General features: G+C 46.9%; 1 protein-coding gene across 5 annotated transcripts in view; it reads right to left on the reverse strand.

Moving 5' to 3' along the window:
* Nucleotides 1–9,758, reverse strand: part of SNX29 (sorting nexin 29) — a 493,450-nt gene extending 483,692 nt beyond the window's left edge. For 4 of the 5 annotated variants that reach the window (XR_006708071.1, XR_006708072.1, XM_045460340.1 and 1 more), the window contains exon 1: nt 9,661–9,756. Coding sequence is in view for 3 of the 5 variants with exons in the window: in XM_045460340.1 (XP_045316296.1) it covers nt 9,661–9,667 (7 nt within the window). In the remaining 2 variants the exon portion in view is untranslated. Of the gene's footprint in view, nt 1–9,660 lie in introns of all 5 variants that reach the window. The other variant, XM_045460338.1, reaches the window with a different exon arrangement.
* Nucleotides 9,759–12,627: the final 2,869 nt, after the last annotated feature.

The following is a 12,627-nucleotide window of genomic DNA, read 5'->3' on the forward strand; positions in this document are numbered from 1 at the left end:
ATTCACTGCTCTCTACAGGGTGTCCCCACGACCCTCCAGCCACACCACACCCCTGGTATAATCGCCACCACACAAAGGATTATGGGGAATCGGAAATCTCCTGGCACACGCCTATCCTTGACTGTGAGCCTTCTCACTCAGGGGGGAGCCAGCGTCAATACGCCCCCACTCATGCAAGGAGCTCAACACTGGTCGAGTCAGGGCTCTGGGGTTAGGTTCTGTGGCTCCCCAAGTGGCTGCTTTAAATGGAGAAGACACAGCGAGCCAGGACACGGCAGCAGCCCCACGCGGGGGTAACGGGTGGAGTGAAGCAGCCGTTCTGTCTGCTCAGCTTTTGCACACGAAGGGATAAAACAGACTCCATTCTTCCCCAAAGTCCAGGCGCTAGCTCCCTGTACTGTGGGGTAAAGTGGCACAGCTGGGCCAGGACAAAAGGACAGAGTGTCCGTCACCACACAATGGAAAGGGGCAGGCTCTGCTTCAAGGCAGAGAGATGGCCTCAGGCCATCCAAGTGGCCTTGTGATGTCTAAGACCAAAGACTAAGTCAACAGCACATTCATCAACAGGCAAAGAATTCACTCTAGAGCAGGGCTCAGCAAACATTTTCCGTAAAGAACAGATGGCGAATATTTTAGGCTTTGCAAGCCATAAGGTCTCTCTGTCACGGCCACTCAATTCTGCCACCGGACAGCGAAAGCAGTTGTTATCGAGAGTCAATGAACGGATGTGCTTCTGTTCCAATAAAACTTTATTAACGTTAACACAGGTGCCCGGCACAGTTTGCCAATCTCTGCTTACAAAAAAACACTATAATGGCACTGTGCAAGCACTCTGAAGGGAAAATGAATCTTCCCTCACGGCTGGAGAAATGCAAATTATAAACCTACCAAATTAGCTGCCACATGTTGCCATTATATAACTACTCAATTCACCAAGGAACACTGAGGATGCAATTCTCCACTGCCGGTAAAGGGTGGGGAAGCAGGCACACACAGCACTCACTGCCAACAACGTACGGCGGCAGTAGGTTCTGAAAAGCAAGGGGGAAGTCCACACAAAAAGTTAACAAAACATCCAAATACCTTCCTGACACCCTGGAAACTAAGCTAAAGAGGAGGAAGAGGGGAAATGAGAAAAGGAAGAAGTGACTATTTCACCAGTTCCTCTATGCTCCAAATACTAAGGAACTACAGGTCCATCGCTTGCTTTAACTTCCATCTTCGGATGAGGGAATTAAGAGTCAGAGAAGTTCCAGAACATGCTCAGGTCCTTCCACAGGGAGTTCAATCCAGGACTGAGTCCCAACTTTATCCCCCTAGGCCACAGTAACAGCCCAAGCACAGCATCAGGGGCACTCAGACTCCTCCCGGGGTATTCTGGAACGGGGGTCAGCAAACACAGCAAACCCAGCTGCTGCCTGTTCTTCTAAATAAAGTTTTATTGGAACACAGCCACATCCTTTCGTTTATTGATTGCCTCTGCTGCTTTTATACTCCAACAGGGATGAGTAGTTGGGATGGAGACCAGATGGCCCACAAAGCAGAAAATATTTATTATCTGGGTCTTTACAGAAGACGCTTGCCAATTCTATCCTTGAACATCATAAATGGAATTTACTCTCTTTTCCTACAATGGTACATCCATTTGGTGGAACGTTATGCAGCCTTTTTAAATAACGGTGACAGGAAGACACATGGATAAATGCTATGATGTAAGTGGAAACACTAATTCAGATGTAGACTCAAGGCAACTATGTAAAATGCATATGCACTGAGCAGAGACAGAAGTGCAATCACTAAAAATCTAAATATCCTAATGTTCTTGGAAGGTATGTCTATAGGGATATTCCATGTATTCACAATCACCTTTAAAGTCATTGGGGGTTTTTTGCTTTTTTATTTTTTACGTATTTATTTTTTAAGATGAGGGAGAAAAGAGCAGATCCTAACACATGGAGACAGGCAAGGAAAAATAAGATGCGATGGACAAGGTTCCCTCCAAGTAAAGCCTGGAGGGAGCACAGCCCAGCAGGGCGCTGCAGGGACGACGGGGAAAGCACCAGAGCCAGACCCCTGGAGGGCTCCCAGGGAGGCAAGCAGAAGTCAGGGCCCAGGAAGAGCCCTCACTCCCCCTAAGGCTTCCGACTGCTACCGCCCACGCCCCAAACTGATGTTCCGCCACCCTCCCCACCTCAGTGAGAGGCAAGGCTTACCCCCCTTCAGCTGCTCAGGAGCAAAACTCAGGAGCAACCCTTCCCCTCCCTCAGGTCTCTGCTCACAACCCACCTTCCTCACAGCCCTCTCCCGTCAGTTCCTCCTCTATCCAGACAACAAGTAGTCAGATGCCACCCTCGGCCTCTGGACTGGGCGTGCGACCCAGACCCGGCCAACAAGAGCCACGGTGATGGGTTCCAGGATGACCACATAGCCTGCCAGACTGCTGTGAGTCAGCCCCAGGACTTCTGCGGGAGCAACTGGGAAAGAGGCCCACCCTCTGCTTGGGTGTTGCTACACGGTAGGCTGTGACCCGAGAGCTGGGGGCAGGCATCTTGCCTCCACGGGGTAGACAGAGGCTGCTGGAGGAGAAGCCAACCAAGAGGAAAGTGGAGTTTCGAAACAGACAGAAAGGTCGTCCTGATGATGCTCTCAGCACCAGAATGCAACTGGGCCTGAGGACAGTCCTATCCCTAGACCTCTCCATTGCAAGATGTTTTAAACTCCAGCTTTTCCCAGATCAACTTCTGCCACAGGCAACTGAGGAGTCCTGGCTGACATGTCCGTTACTCCCACAAAACCTTTTGATCCATTCATTCATGTGCTTCCACAGACACCAACAGTGCAGCCCTCTGCTAAGTGACGGATGAAGCATCCAACTGTCATTCGGTAAATGTCTGCTGAATGTTGAACCCTGAATTTCCGGCCAGGCTCTGTGGCCACCAGAGCCCTCACGCCTTCCAGCAGCATTTCAAGTTACTGCAACCACTTCGAAAGCAAGAGCGATCAAGAACTATCCACCTTTCCATGTTACAGCTACTTCAGGGAAATCATCCTAAGGACATATCAGTCAAAAGGAAAGAACACTACCTTGAACAAAAACGTTCACTGCATCATTATTTATAATAAGAACCAAAAAAAGAAAGAAAAAGGAAAATAAGCTAAGTTTCCAAAAGTAGAATCAAATATTATGGTTTAAAAATTACGCTACATGTGGGGCACCTGGATGGCTTGGTCAGTTGAGCAGCCGACTTCAGCTCAGGTCATGATCTCGCAGTTTGTGAGTTCAAGTCCCGCGTCCGGCCCTGCAGTGACAGCTCAGAGCCTGGAGCCTGCTTCAGATTCTGTGTCTCTCCCTCTCTCTCCCTCTCTCTCTCTCTCTCTCTCTCTCTGCCTTTCCCCTGTTCATGCTCTCTCTCTCTCTCTCTCTCTCTCAAAAATAAATTTAAAAACACATGTTTTTAAAAAATTATACTACAAGCAGGTAGATGGACTGATGGATGATGAAGCCTATAAAAGTGATCGATACAAAGATCATGTAGCAATGTGGCAAAGCTTTACCCAAAAATGTTAAGGGTAAAAGCAAAATGCAAATTTCTAGAGTAATGGTAAAATTATTTCAGCTCTTATCAGTGTTTCTCAACGCTTTATTCGTTACCTTCCCCCTTCAGATCTCGTTCAGACATTTTTTTTAACCATCCCTCCATGAAATTTCAATACCGCAAATACAGTGTATATCTGTTTACATACTGCATACATATCTGTGTTTTCCACATAACATTAAAATTTCTTTCTCTCTCGAGAACCACTTTTCACCCCCATTGAGACAAGATGGCAGCGGGATGGAAGGCGCTTTATCCTTTATCTAGAATCATGTTTACATTTGCCAGAATTCAGAGAAGGCCACAGATTCTTAGATTTTAGTTGCCATATTTTAAGAACTCTAAGAACTTAACTTCCTATTGGTTACAACAAGGAAGCAGGAGAGGTGATGTTGATGGGTTTTAGTCCATTGCCACTTACTAGCACAGGACATGGTCAAATATTTGCTGACGGTAGAACACTTACTTCTTGCAATCTGCCATAACAGATCAACCCAATGCCTTCATTAGAGGGGAAAAAAGTTGATATCATCACTTTTTCTTTGAATGAAAACCACACACATTCTTTTTTTCCATTCACTCGCTTCAGCTGATTCTTCATCCCAAACACAAGCTACTGCTGAAAATAACCCAGTCAATGCCAAAGAGAAAACCATGAGCCTCAACATTCCAGAAAAACAAGATAAAGCTGCCAAAATGTACATAAACATCAGGCAAGAAACAGCAGCAAATGACCCACTAAGCCCCAAACTCGGACATAATGTGACCTCTCTAGGTTTAGCTTTCCCCACCCTTGAAACGGGGTTTTTAGTGTCTTAACTAACTTAAAGATCCTTGACAGACTAATTACTGATGGAAAAGAGCATCAAGGTCCTTCAAACAGTCTTACAAAAAAAAAAAAAAAGCTTGAGAATCATGACTTTCTGGTCCTTCAAGTTCTACTTTCTAAATAAGAGCAGAAGAATTATCTGGCAATCATAATTCCTTAGCTCGCGCAGGCTGGTCATCAAGTAAGTATTGCTACCTACTGGATTCTTTAAAGAGAAACAAATAAATCATGACCAGCTATTAACCTCCGACAACCACCCACACGTAGCAGGCATCCTTCCTACTGGCTATGTTACCTCTACACACATATAGGAATCCACAAACATTGTTTCATACACATGGTTTAATGTGCATCAAGGTATATATTTTAGTATATTTCTGCACTCTGCTTCTTTTTAGAGAACGTTAATGTTGAGATATAGCCACAGTGATATGTATAAATCCATTTTATTCCTTTTAACATCTTTGAGGTTTTCCATCATGTGACCATACCACATGTATGTCTCATCTACCCTGTTAATGGTCATCAGGGTTGTTCGGCCTCACGACACCCATTTATCTTGTGTATGCATTACCTAGGCATTCCACTTCCTGGTTATTTGCACTTAATGCATTTGGCCTTGAAACCAGCTGACCTCTGACTCAAACGTTTTCAACTACAAAATACAGAAGACTCTAATTGCCAATTTACAGGAAATACAAGAGACTGAGAAACATCTCAAACCACACCAAAAGGATGCAATCAGCAAAATCCCACAAAGATATGAACTATTTCCTTCATCAAAAATTGCAAGGGGTAAAAACAGACAGATCAAACGGCAACCTATTAGTTTAAAAAAAAAAAAAAAGATAAAAAAAAATTTTAATGTTTATTTATTTTTGAGAGAGAGAGACAGAGAGAGACAGAGCAAGAGTAGGGGAGGGGCAGAGAGAGATGCAGACACAGAATCCAAAGCAAGGTCCAGGCTGTGAACTGTCAGCACAGAGCCCAACACGGGGCTTGAACTCACCAACTGTGAGATCATGACCTGAGCTAAAGTCAGATGCTTAACCGACTGAGCCACCCAGGCACCCCTAAAAAAAAGATTTTTTTGCTTCAAAGGACAATATCAAGAAAGTTAAAACACACACACACACAAAATGGGAGACATTTTTATAAATAATACATCTAAGGGACTTGTACCCAGGAACTATACAGAATTCTAACGGGTCAACAATAAAAACAACCCAATTTAAAAATGGACAAAGGAATCTGAGCAGACATTTCTCGAAAGAAGATACACACAAACAGCCAATCAGCTCATGAAAATATGCTCAACATCATTGATCATTCGGGAAATGCAAATCAAAACCACAAAAAGGCACCACTTCACACCCACTCAGAATGGCTATAATCAAAAGGCTGTTGGCAAAGGTGTGAAGAAACCAGAACATTCATGCAGCGCTAGTGGGAATGGAAAATGGTGCAGCTGCTTTGGAAAACTGTGTGACCATTCCTCAGACGGGGCCAGCAATTCTAAGATATCGACCCGAGAGAAATGAAAAGATATGCTCACACAAAAACTTGTACATGAATGTTCACAGCAGCATTATTCCTAAAGGGGCCAAAAAGTGGAAACAAGTCAAATGTCCATCAGCTGAAGACTGGCTAAACAAAACAGAGAACAATGAGATGTTATTCAAACACAAGATAGAATGAACCTGAGTTCCATGCTACACTATGGCAAAGTTTAGAAGGATACTTTTAGTGAAAACAGCCAGACACAAAAGGCTACATATTGTACGACTCAATCTATATGAAATATTGGCAATAGGTAAATCCATAGGTAGAGTAGATTAGTGGTTGCTTGGGGCTAAGGGGAGGGAGAATGAGGAACCACAGTTAAGAGGTACACCGTTTCTTTCTGGACTGATGAAAATGTTCTAAATCTGATTATGCTGATGCAGGCACAACTCTGTGAATATACCAAACACTAAAAAGATAGCAGTTAAACTAAAAAAGAGAGAGAGAGATTTGAAGACTTAAAAAACACAACAATCTGCATTGTTTAAACCTTGTTTAGATCCTGAGTCTTAAAAAAAAAAACTCTAAAATTATAAGGCAATCATGGAAATTTGAATCTTGAATATCTGCTGTTAATGAATTACTGCTAATTTCTTACAGGTATGATAATGAAATTGAGCTATATTTTTTTTTAAAAAAGAGTCCCAATATGTTAGATACACATTAAAATAGTAACAGATGAAAGGATCCGGTCAGTGTCTGGGATTTGCTTCAAAATAAACTGGGGACAGAAGTAAGAAATAGATAGGTACAAAGGGGAAGTGATCATGAGATGGTAAGTGCTCATTAGACTATTCTCTCCACGTTAGAGATGTTTGAAATTTTCTATTAAAAAAAAAGAAAGGACAGAGGGAAGAGAAGACATACTTCCATGCAACATTATTTTATGGTGCCCAATCATCAACCCCAAGGGTGAGAAAACCTTGTTTTAACTGTATTCTCATGAAACGTGAAGGGGGGCGGGGCACCTGGGTGGCTCAGTTGGTTAAGGGTCCTACTTTGGCTCAGGTCACCATCTCACAGTTCATGGGTTCAAGCCCCACATCGGGCTCTGTGCTGACAGCTCAGAGCCTGGAGCCTCCTTCGGATTGTGTCTTGCTTTGTCTCTCCCCCGCTCGTGCTCTGTCTCTCCCTCTCTCTCTCAAAAATAAACATTAAAAAAAATTAAAAAATAAAAAAAAAAAGAAACATGAAGGGGTAATTGGAGAATGGGGGTCAAAAGTTACAGAAGTCCGGTTATAAGATATGTAAGTATTAGAGATGTCAAGTACAACATGTCAACACAGCTGTACGATATCTAGGAAAAGAGCTACGACAGGAAATCCTAAGAGCTCTAATCGCAAAGAGAAAAATGTTCTTATTTTCTTATTGTATCCAAAGAAGATGGATGTTAGCTGAACCCATCAAGGTAATCAGTTCACGATAAATGGCAATCACGCTGCTCGCCCTAAACTTACAGTGATGTATGTCAATTATTTGCCAATAAAACTAGGGGAAAGAAAAAAATTGAAAATACCTCGGACTTCCCTTCTGCCCTCAGCAACCATTTTTTCTGCCTCAATTACAATCTTTCCAAAAGAAAGCTGTCATCCATCCTGAACACTTCTTCCTTAAAAAGCCATCTGTTGGTTTCCTTTTGTAATGATTTTTTTTTTAATAAATTTTAAAACGTCCTTATCTTTCATATTAAGTTGGCTTTTGAAGGCTACATTGATCAATTTCCCTTGGCTTGTCAATTTCACTGGCACCTGGGATCAAGGCCCGAGAATGGTCCAGATTTTGAGGCACAGTCTCCTAGGTTATATTAAAAGCAAGAGGTTTTCAAGGCATACTTAGCCCCAGCCCTTGTCTCAGAGCTGGGTCAGAAAATCACCCCACCTGAACCTCAGCTGGGTCCTTACCTCCACAACAACCGCACTAAGTTCCCATCTACACACCACACGAAGCACAGTACCAATAACCAGGTAGAGTTATTTAGTCATCGCAACACGACTAGGTGACAGGTACTATTATCTACCCCCATTTTGCTGGGACTTCCAGAATGGTCAAATCACACAGCTTTTTATAGCAGAGTCAGGATTTGAACTCAGGCTGTCTAGCTCCATCCAGGGCCACACTTACACCAGGGTGTATTATCTCCTGGGTGGAAACCAGCTCATCACATCTTTGCTGCAGGATCACTGACATTCAGGGGCCAGAAACTTTAATTAGGCCAAAAATCATTTGCTCTGACAACAGAAGCTGGTCTATCTCCCAGGAAACCCCCTTCCCAGCTCCCTCACCAGGACCAACAATTTCACACATCTTGCTCTGAAAGGCAAAACAAAAGGCGCATGTCTTGTAAAAAAAAAAAAAAAAAAAAAAAAAAAAAAAGTGACCCATGGAGATAACTCAAAGGTTAAAAACTAAGAGAGACACATCCTCACCTCTTTGCCCCCACCCCCCAAACTCCAGAAATGCCTGGGTGAAAGGCTAGGGCTCCGGCCGGGGGGGGGGGGGGGGGGGGGGGGGGGGATGCAGGGACACTTCAGAGGCAATCCCACAGTTCAGAGGAAAACAGGCAGGGAGAGGGTAGGCGGATCCTCCTAAGAAAATGCAGATCCCAGTCAGGGCGGGCTGAGAGGCTTCCCGGAGTCACTCTGAACGTCCACCACCACCCCGGAATGACTTAGCACCAAAACACCGACAGACCGCTTCAGAGAAGGGCTGAGAACACGCGTCCAAGTCTAGGGACTAAACTTCAGAAACACCGAGGACGAGCTGTCCACACCCACCTCCCTCCCACTCCCGGCCTCCCCACCAAAACCACACCCCTCCCTGCGGGCGGGAGGGGGGTGGGCTGGGACCTGCGACGCGTAGGTCCCCAGATGGGTTCGGTGTGGAACCAGAAGGGAAGGGGGTGCAGGACAGGGCCAAGGAGACCTCAAAGGAGCTAGGAAAAGAAGTGAAAGGGGCGGGAGTATGAAACAAATAATAATAATAATAATAATAATAATAATAATAATAACCAAAATGTAAGAAGCAAGGGCCGGTAGGGAAACTGAGCGAGTAACTGGGAACCACTGGGGACTGGGACAGCAAAGCACCGGGGGACAGGGCGCAAGGGAATGGGAGGCGCGGGGAAGACAAAGAGGCTGGAGCACTCACAGTCCTCTGGGGACCGACAGCCACGGGGGCTCGGAGCTCAGGGGCCAGCAAGCTAAGAGTGTCTGGAGACGACACCCTCCCTGCCTGCCTGGAGACTGGAGGGACCGCACACACGGGGCCTGGGAAGCGGGAATGATGAGGGAGCAGAGGGCCCTGGAGCTGAAGCTGGGACTGGGGGCTTCCAGGAGTTAGGAGGGACTAAGACCCGGGGGACTGAGGACGGGGACAGTGGTGACTGGGCACGGGGGTCGGAGCACTGGGAGAGACTGGAGGTCTGGAGACAGGTGTCCAGGAGCGGGCTAAGTGGTGGACGGGAGGCTGGGGGCTGGGAGTGCCTGGGCTCGGGTCGCCAGAGAAGTGCAGGTGACCAGGGTCCAGCCCCCGGGCGTACACAGGGGTCTGCGAGCGACGGGACAGGGGTCGGCGGGCGGGCGGGACGCGGGGGCTCGGGGGCCGGAGTGTGCAGCTGGAGCGGCGGGAGCCGGGGCGGCCCGGCCGGGTGACAGCGGCGAGGCCGCCACTCACCGCTCATGGTGCTGCTCCCGGGCCGGTGCCTGCGCCGCGCTGCCGCCGCTGCCGCCACTGCCGCCGCCGGGCTCCAGACAGGCCGGGAGACAGCGCACCGCCCCGCCCGCCCGCCCCGCCCCGGAAGTGGAGCGCCGCCGCCGCGGACCCGCCCACCGACCCGGAAGGTAAACAGGGGAGCCGGCGGGGCGGTGGTGCGGCGGGGGCCGGGACGGGTCAGAGGCGCCCGTAGGGCCCCGCGGTGGTGCGAGAGCAACGCTTTCCTCCTGGGCCCACAGCCCCGTCGGGAGACCGTGGCCAGGCCACGAGAAATGCGCCAACACCTTTCCAGAGAGTAATAGGAGCTGAGAAGGGAAATAAAAAAGGGGAATGGGCCAAAGCGTGGGAACGGGGGAGGCGGACGGTTCTGGAGGGCGCCTCTAAGGAGACGACCTTTGAGCCCAGACCGGGATGATGGCTGGGAGACGGTCGGGGAAGATGGCGCAGGAAAAATGTTCCAGAAGGAACGGCAAACGCCAAGGCCCTGACTTGACGGGTTGACTGGAGCCAGAGGGTGAGTGAGAAGAGAGTGTTCAAAGAGAGGAGATAGAACTGGATGGAGGGCCTTGAGGGCCGTGCTGAGGGGCCCGGACTCTTCTGTGTTCTGTGTAGCTCTTACGTAGGTAAGGGAACTAGAAGGATTGCAAGAATTGAAGCAGAAGAGTGACACGATCTGAATTAGGTGCTAAGACGATCGCTCTTCCTGGATTGAGAATGAGTTTTAGTGGAACAGGCTGGAAAGAAGGCAGCTGGTTAGGGAGCCATTTCTGTCAGTTGCCCAGCGAGAAATAATATGCCTGGGGCTACGGTGGTGGCATTGGAGATGACGGCGGATGAATGATGTGCCAACACGTGCACATAATATAAAGCCCAGGTTACTGCCCATTTTACAGATTGGGGAGAAAGGACCCAGAAAGGCTAAAAGGGCATTTTTCCTCCTTGTCCTGCCCTCAACTGGGAGTAACAAAATGTATTTTACGTCACAACCCAGTACACGCATGCGTGGTTAAAGGAGACGTTTTAACAAAGTTCTGTAGGTAGTGTATTCTCCTGTTTTTCTTGCTTTCTCTTTCTTCCTTCCTTCCTTCCTTCCTTCCTTCCTTCCTTTCATGCTGAGACCGTTTATTGATCCGCTGATAAATCTTGACCCACAGTTAAGAACCCTGAATTGAGGGACCAGACCCCACAGGGAAATGGAGCCAGAATTCCAGCCCAGTTCTGTGTGATGCACAGCCGGCTGGTCTTCCTACTACACTGCCTCTCAACACAAAACCTCTGGCCCCTGGGAATTGATCTTTTCGGTTCAACAGAGGTCAAGGGCTCTTTGGAGAAGGTTGTCGGGCAGCATTATTTATGATAGTGGGGGGCACCTGGGTGGCTCAGTCCGGTAGGCATCCGACTCTTGGTTTCAGATCAGGTCATGATCTCACAGTTGCATAAGTTCGAGCCCCGTATCGGGATCTGCACTGACATTGCAGAGCCTGCTTGGGATTCATTCTCTCTCTCTCTCTCTCTCTCTCTCTCTCTCTCTCTCTCTCCCTCTCTCCCTCTCTCCCTCCCTCCTTCCCCTGTTCACACTCTCTGTCTCTCTCAAAAATAAACAAACTTAAAAAAGTAATAATATGATAGCGGAAGAGGGAAAAGCACCGAAGCCCAGCTACAGAAGAGCTAAGCAGATCATGGCCCACTTCACAAGGAATCTCTTGGAGTAGTTGAAAATGCTAATTATAAAGTCGGAAACCCAGAGAAAAGCCAACGATAATACATTAAGTAAGGGAAAGCCCACGCAAATTAGTCTGTATGCCATGATTACAAACATGTGAAATATGGCTATGTGTAGGGACTGAGAGAACGTAAAGATGAAAATACTTAAAAAAAAACAAAAAAAAAAACCCACCAGACAAGTGGAGAGAGGGAAATAAGCCATAGGAGACTGTTAAGGATGGAGAACAAACTGAGGGTTGATGGGAGAGAAGTGGGTGGGGGCTGGGTATTATGGAGGGCACGTTTGATGAGCACTGAGTTGTCTGTAAGTGATGAATCACTGAATTCTACTGATAACCAATATTGCACTGTATGTTAACTACCTAGAATTTAAATAAAAATTTAAAGGAAAAAGAAGGGCATCTGGCTGGCTGAGTCGGTGAAGCTTCCAACTTGATTTCGGCTCAGGGCACTGTCACGTGATTTGTGAGATTGAGCCCTGTGCCGGGCTCCCTGCTTGGGATTCTCTCTCTCTTCTCCCTCTCTCTGTGCCCCTCCCCTGCTCCCTCTCTCTCGTTCTCTCTCTCTCTCTCTCTCAAAATAAATACACTTGTTATTCTGAAGAGTCTGTGTGTCTAGATCTACCCCCTGCACACCCCCACCCCTAATTAGGTCCACCTGCCTCTGGAACCTTCAGTAAAGCAATGCACACCTGCTTCATGGAGCTGTTGTGAGCCTAACTTGTTAGACCCCCTCGTAGCACTCTGTGCCTTTTCTCCTTGGCACTTGACGCGGGGTAAGTCATTGACATTGCAGTTTGTGCTTTATGTGTTCTGCCTCCACTCTCCACGCACCCCCTTTAAATACTGTGATTCCTCTTTTCCGAGATTTTAGCCCGGTCCTCAAAGACCAAGAATCAAAAGCTTAAAGTCTACAACTCTTCTTGGCCTTGAAAAACTACTTATTGAAGAGATTGTACTGCGGGGGAGGGGAGAAGGAAAAGGGTCTGTGAGAAGCTAGGAGCCATGTTCCGTATATTAAAAGGGAACGTATGCCTGCTCTCAGAGATACTACAACTCAAAGGGACTAATCGTTACAGCAGCATAACTGACTCAAAATATTATGAACCAGATAACTTTCATGGAAAAATATATGTACACGTGTGTATACAACTGGGTGTGTGTGTTTTCATTCAATCCTTAAGACAATCTTATAAGGAGATAC

Source organism: Leopardus geoffroyi, chromosome E3, assembly GCF_018350155.1.
Source record: "Leopardus geoffroyi isolate Oge1 chromosome E3, O.geoffroyi_Oge1_pat1.0, whole genome shotgun sequence".
NCBI classification, from domain to species: domain Eukaryota; kingdom Metazoa; phylum Chordata; class Mammalia; order Carnivora; family Felidae; genus Leopardus; species Leopardus geoffroyi.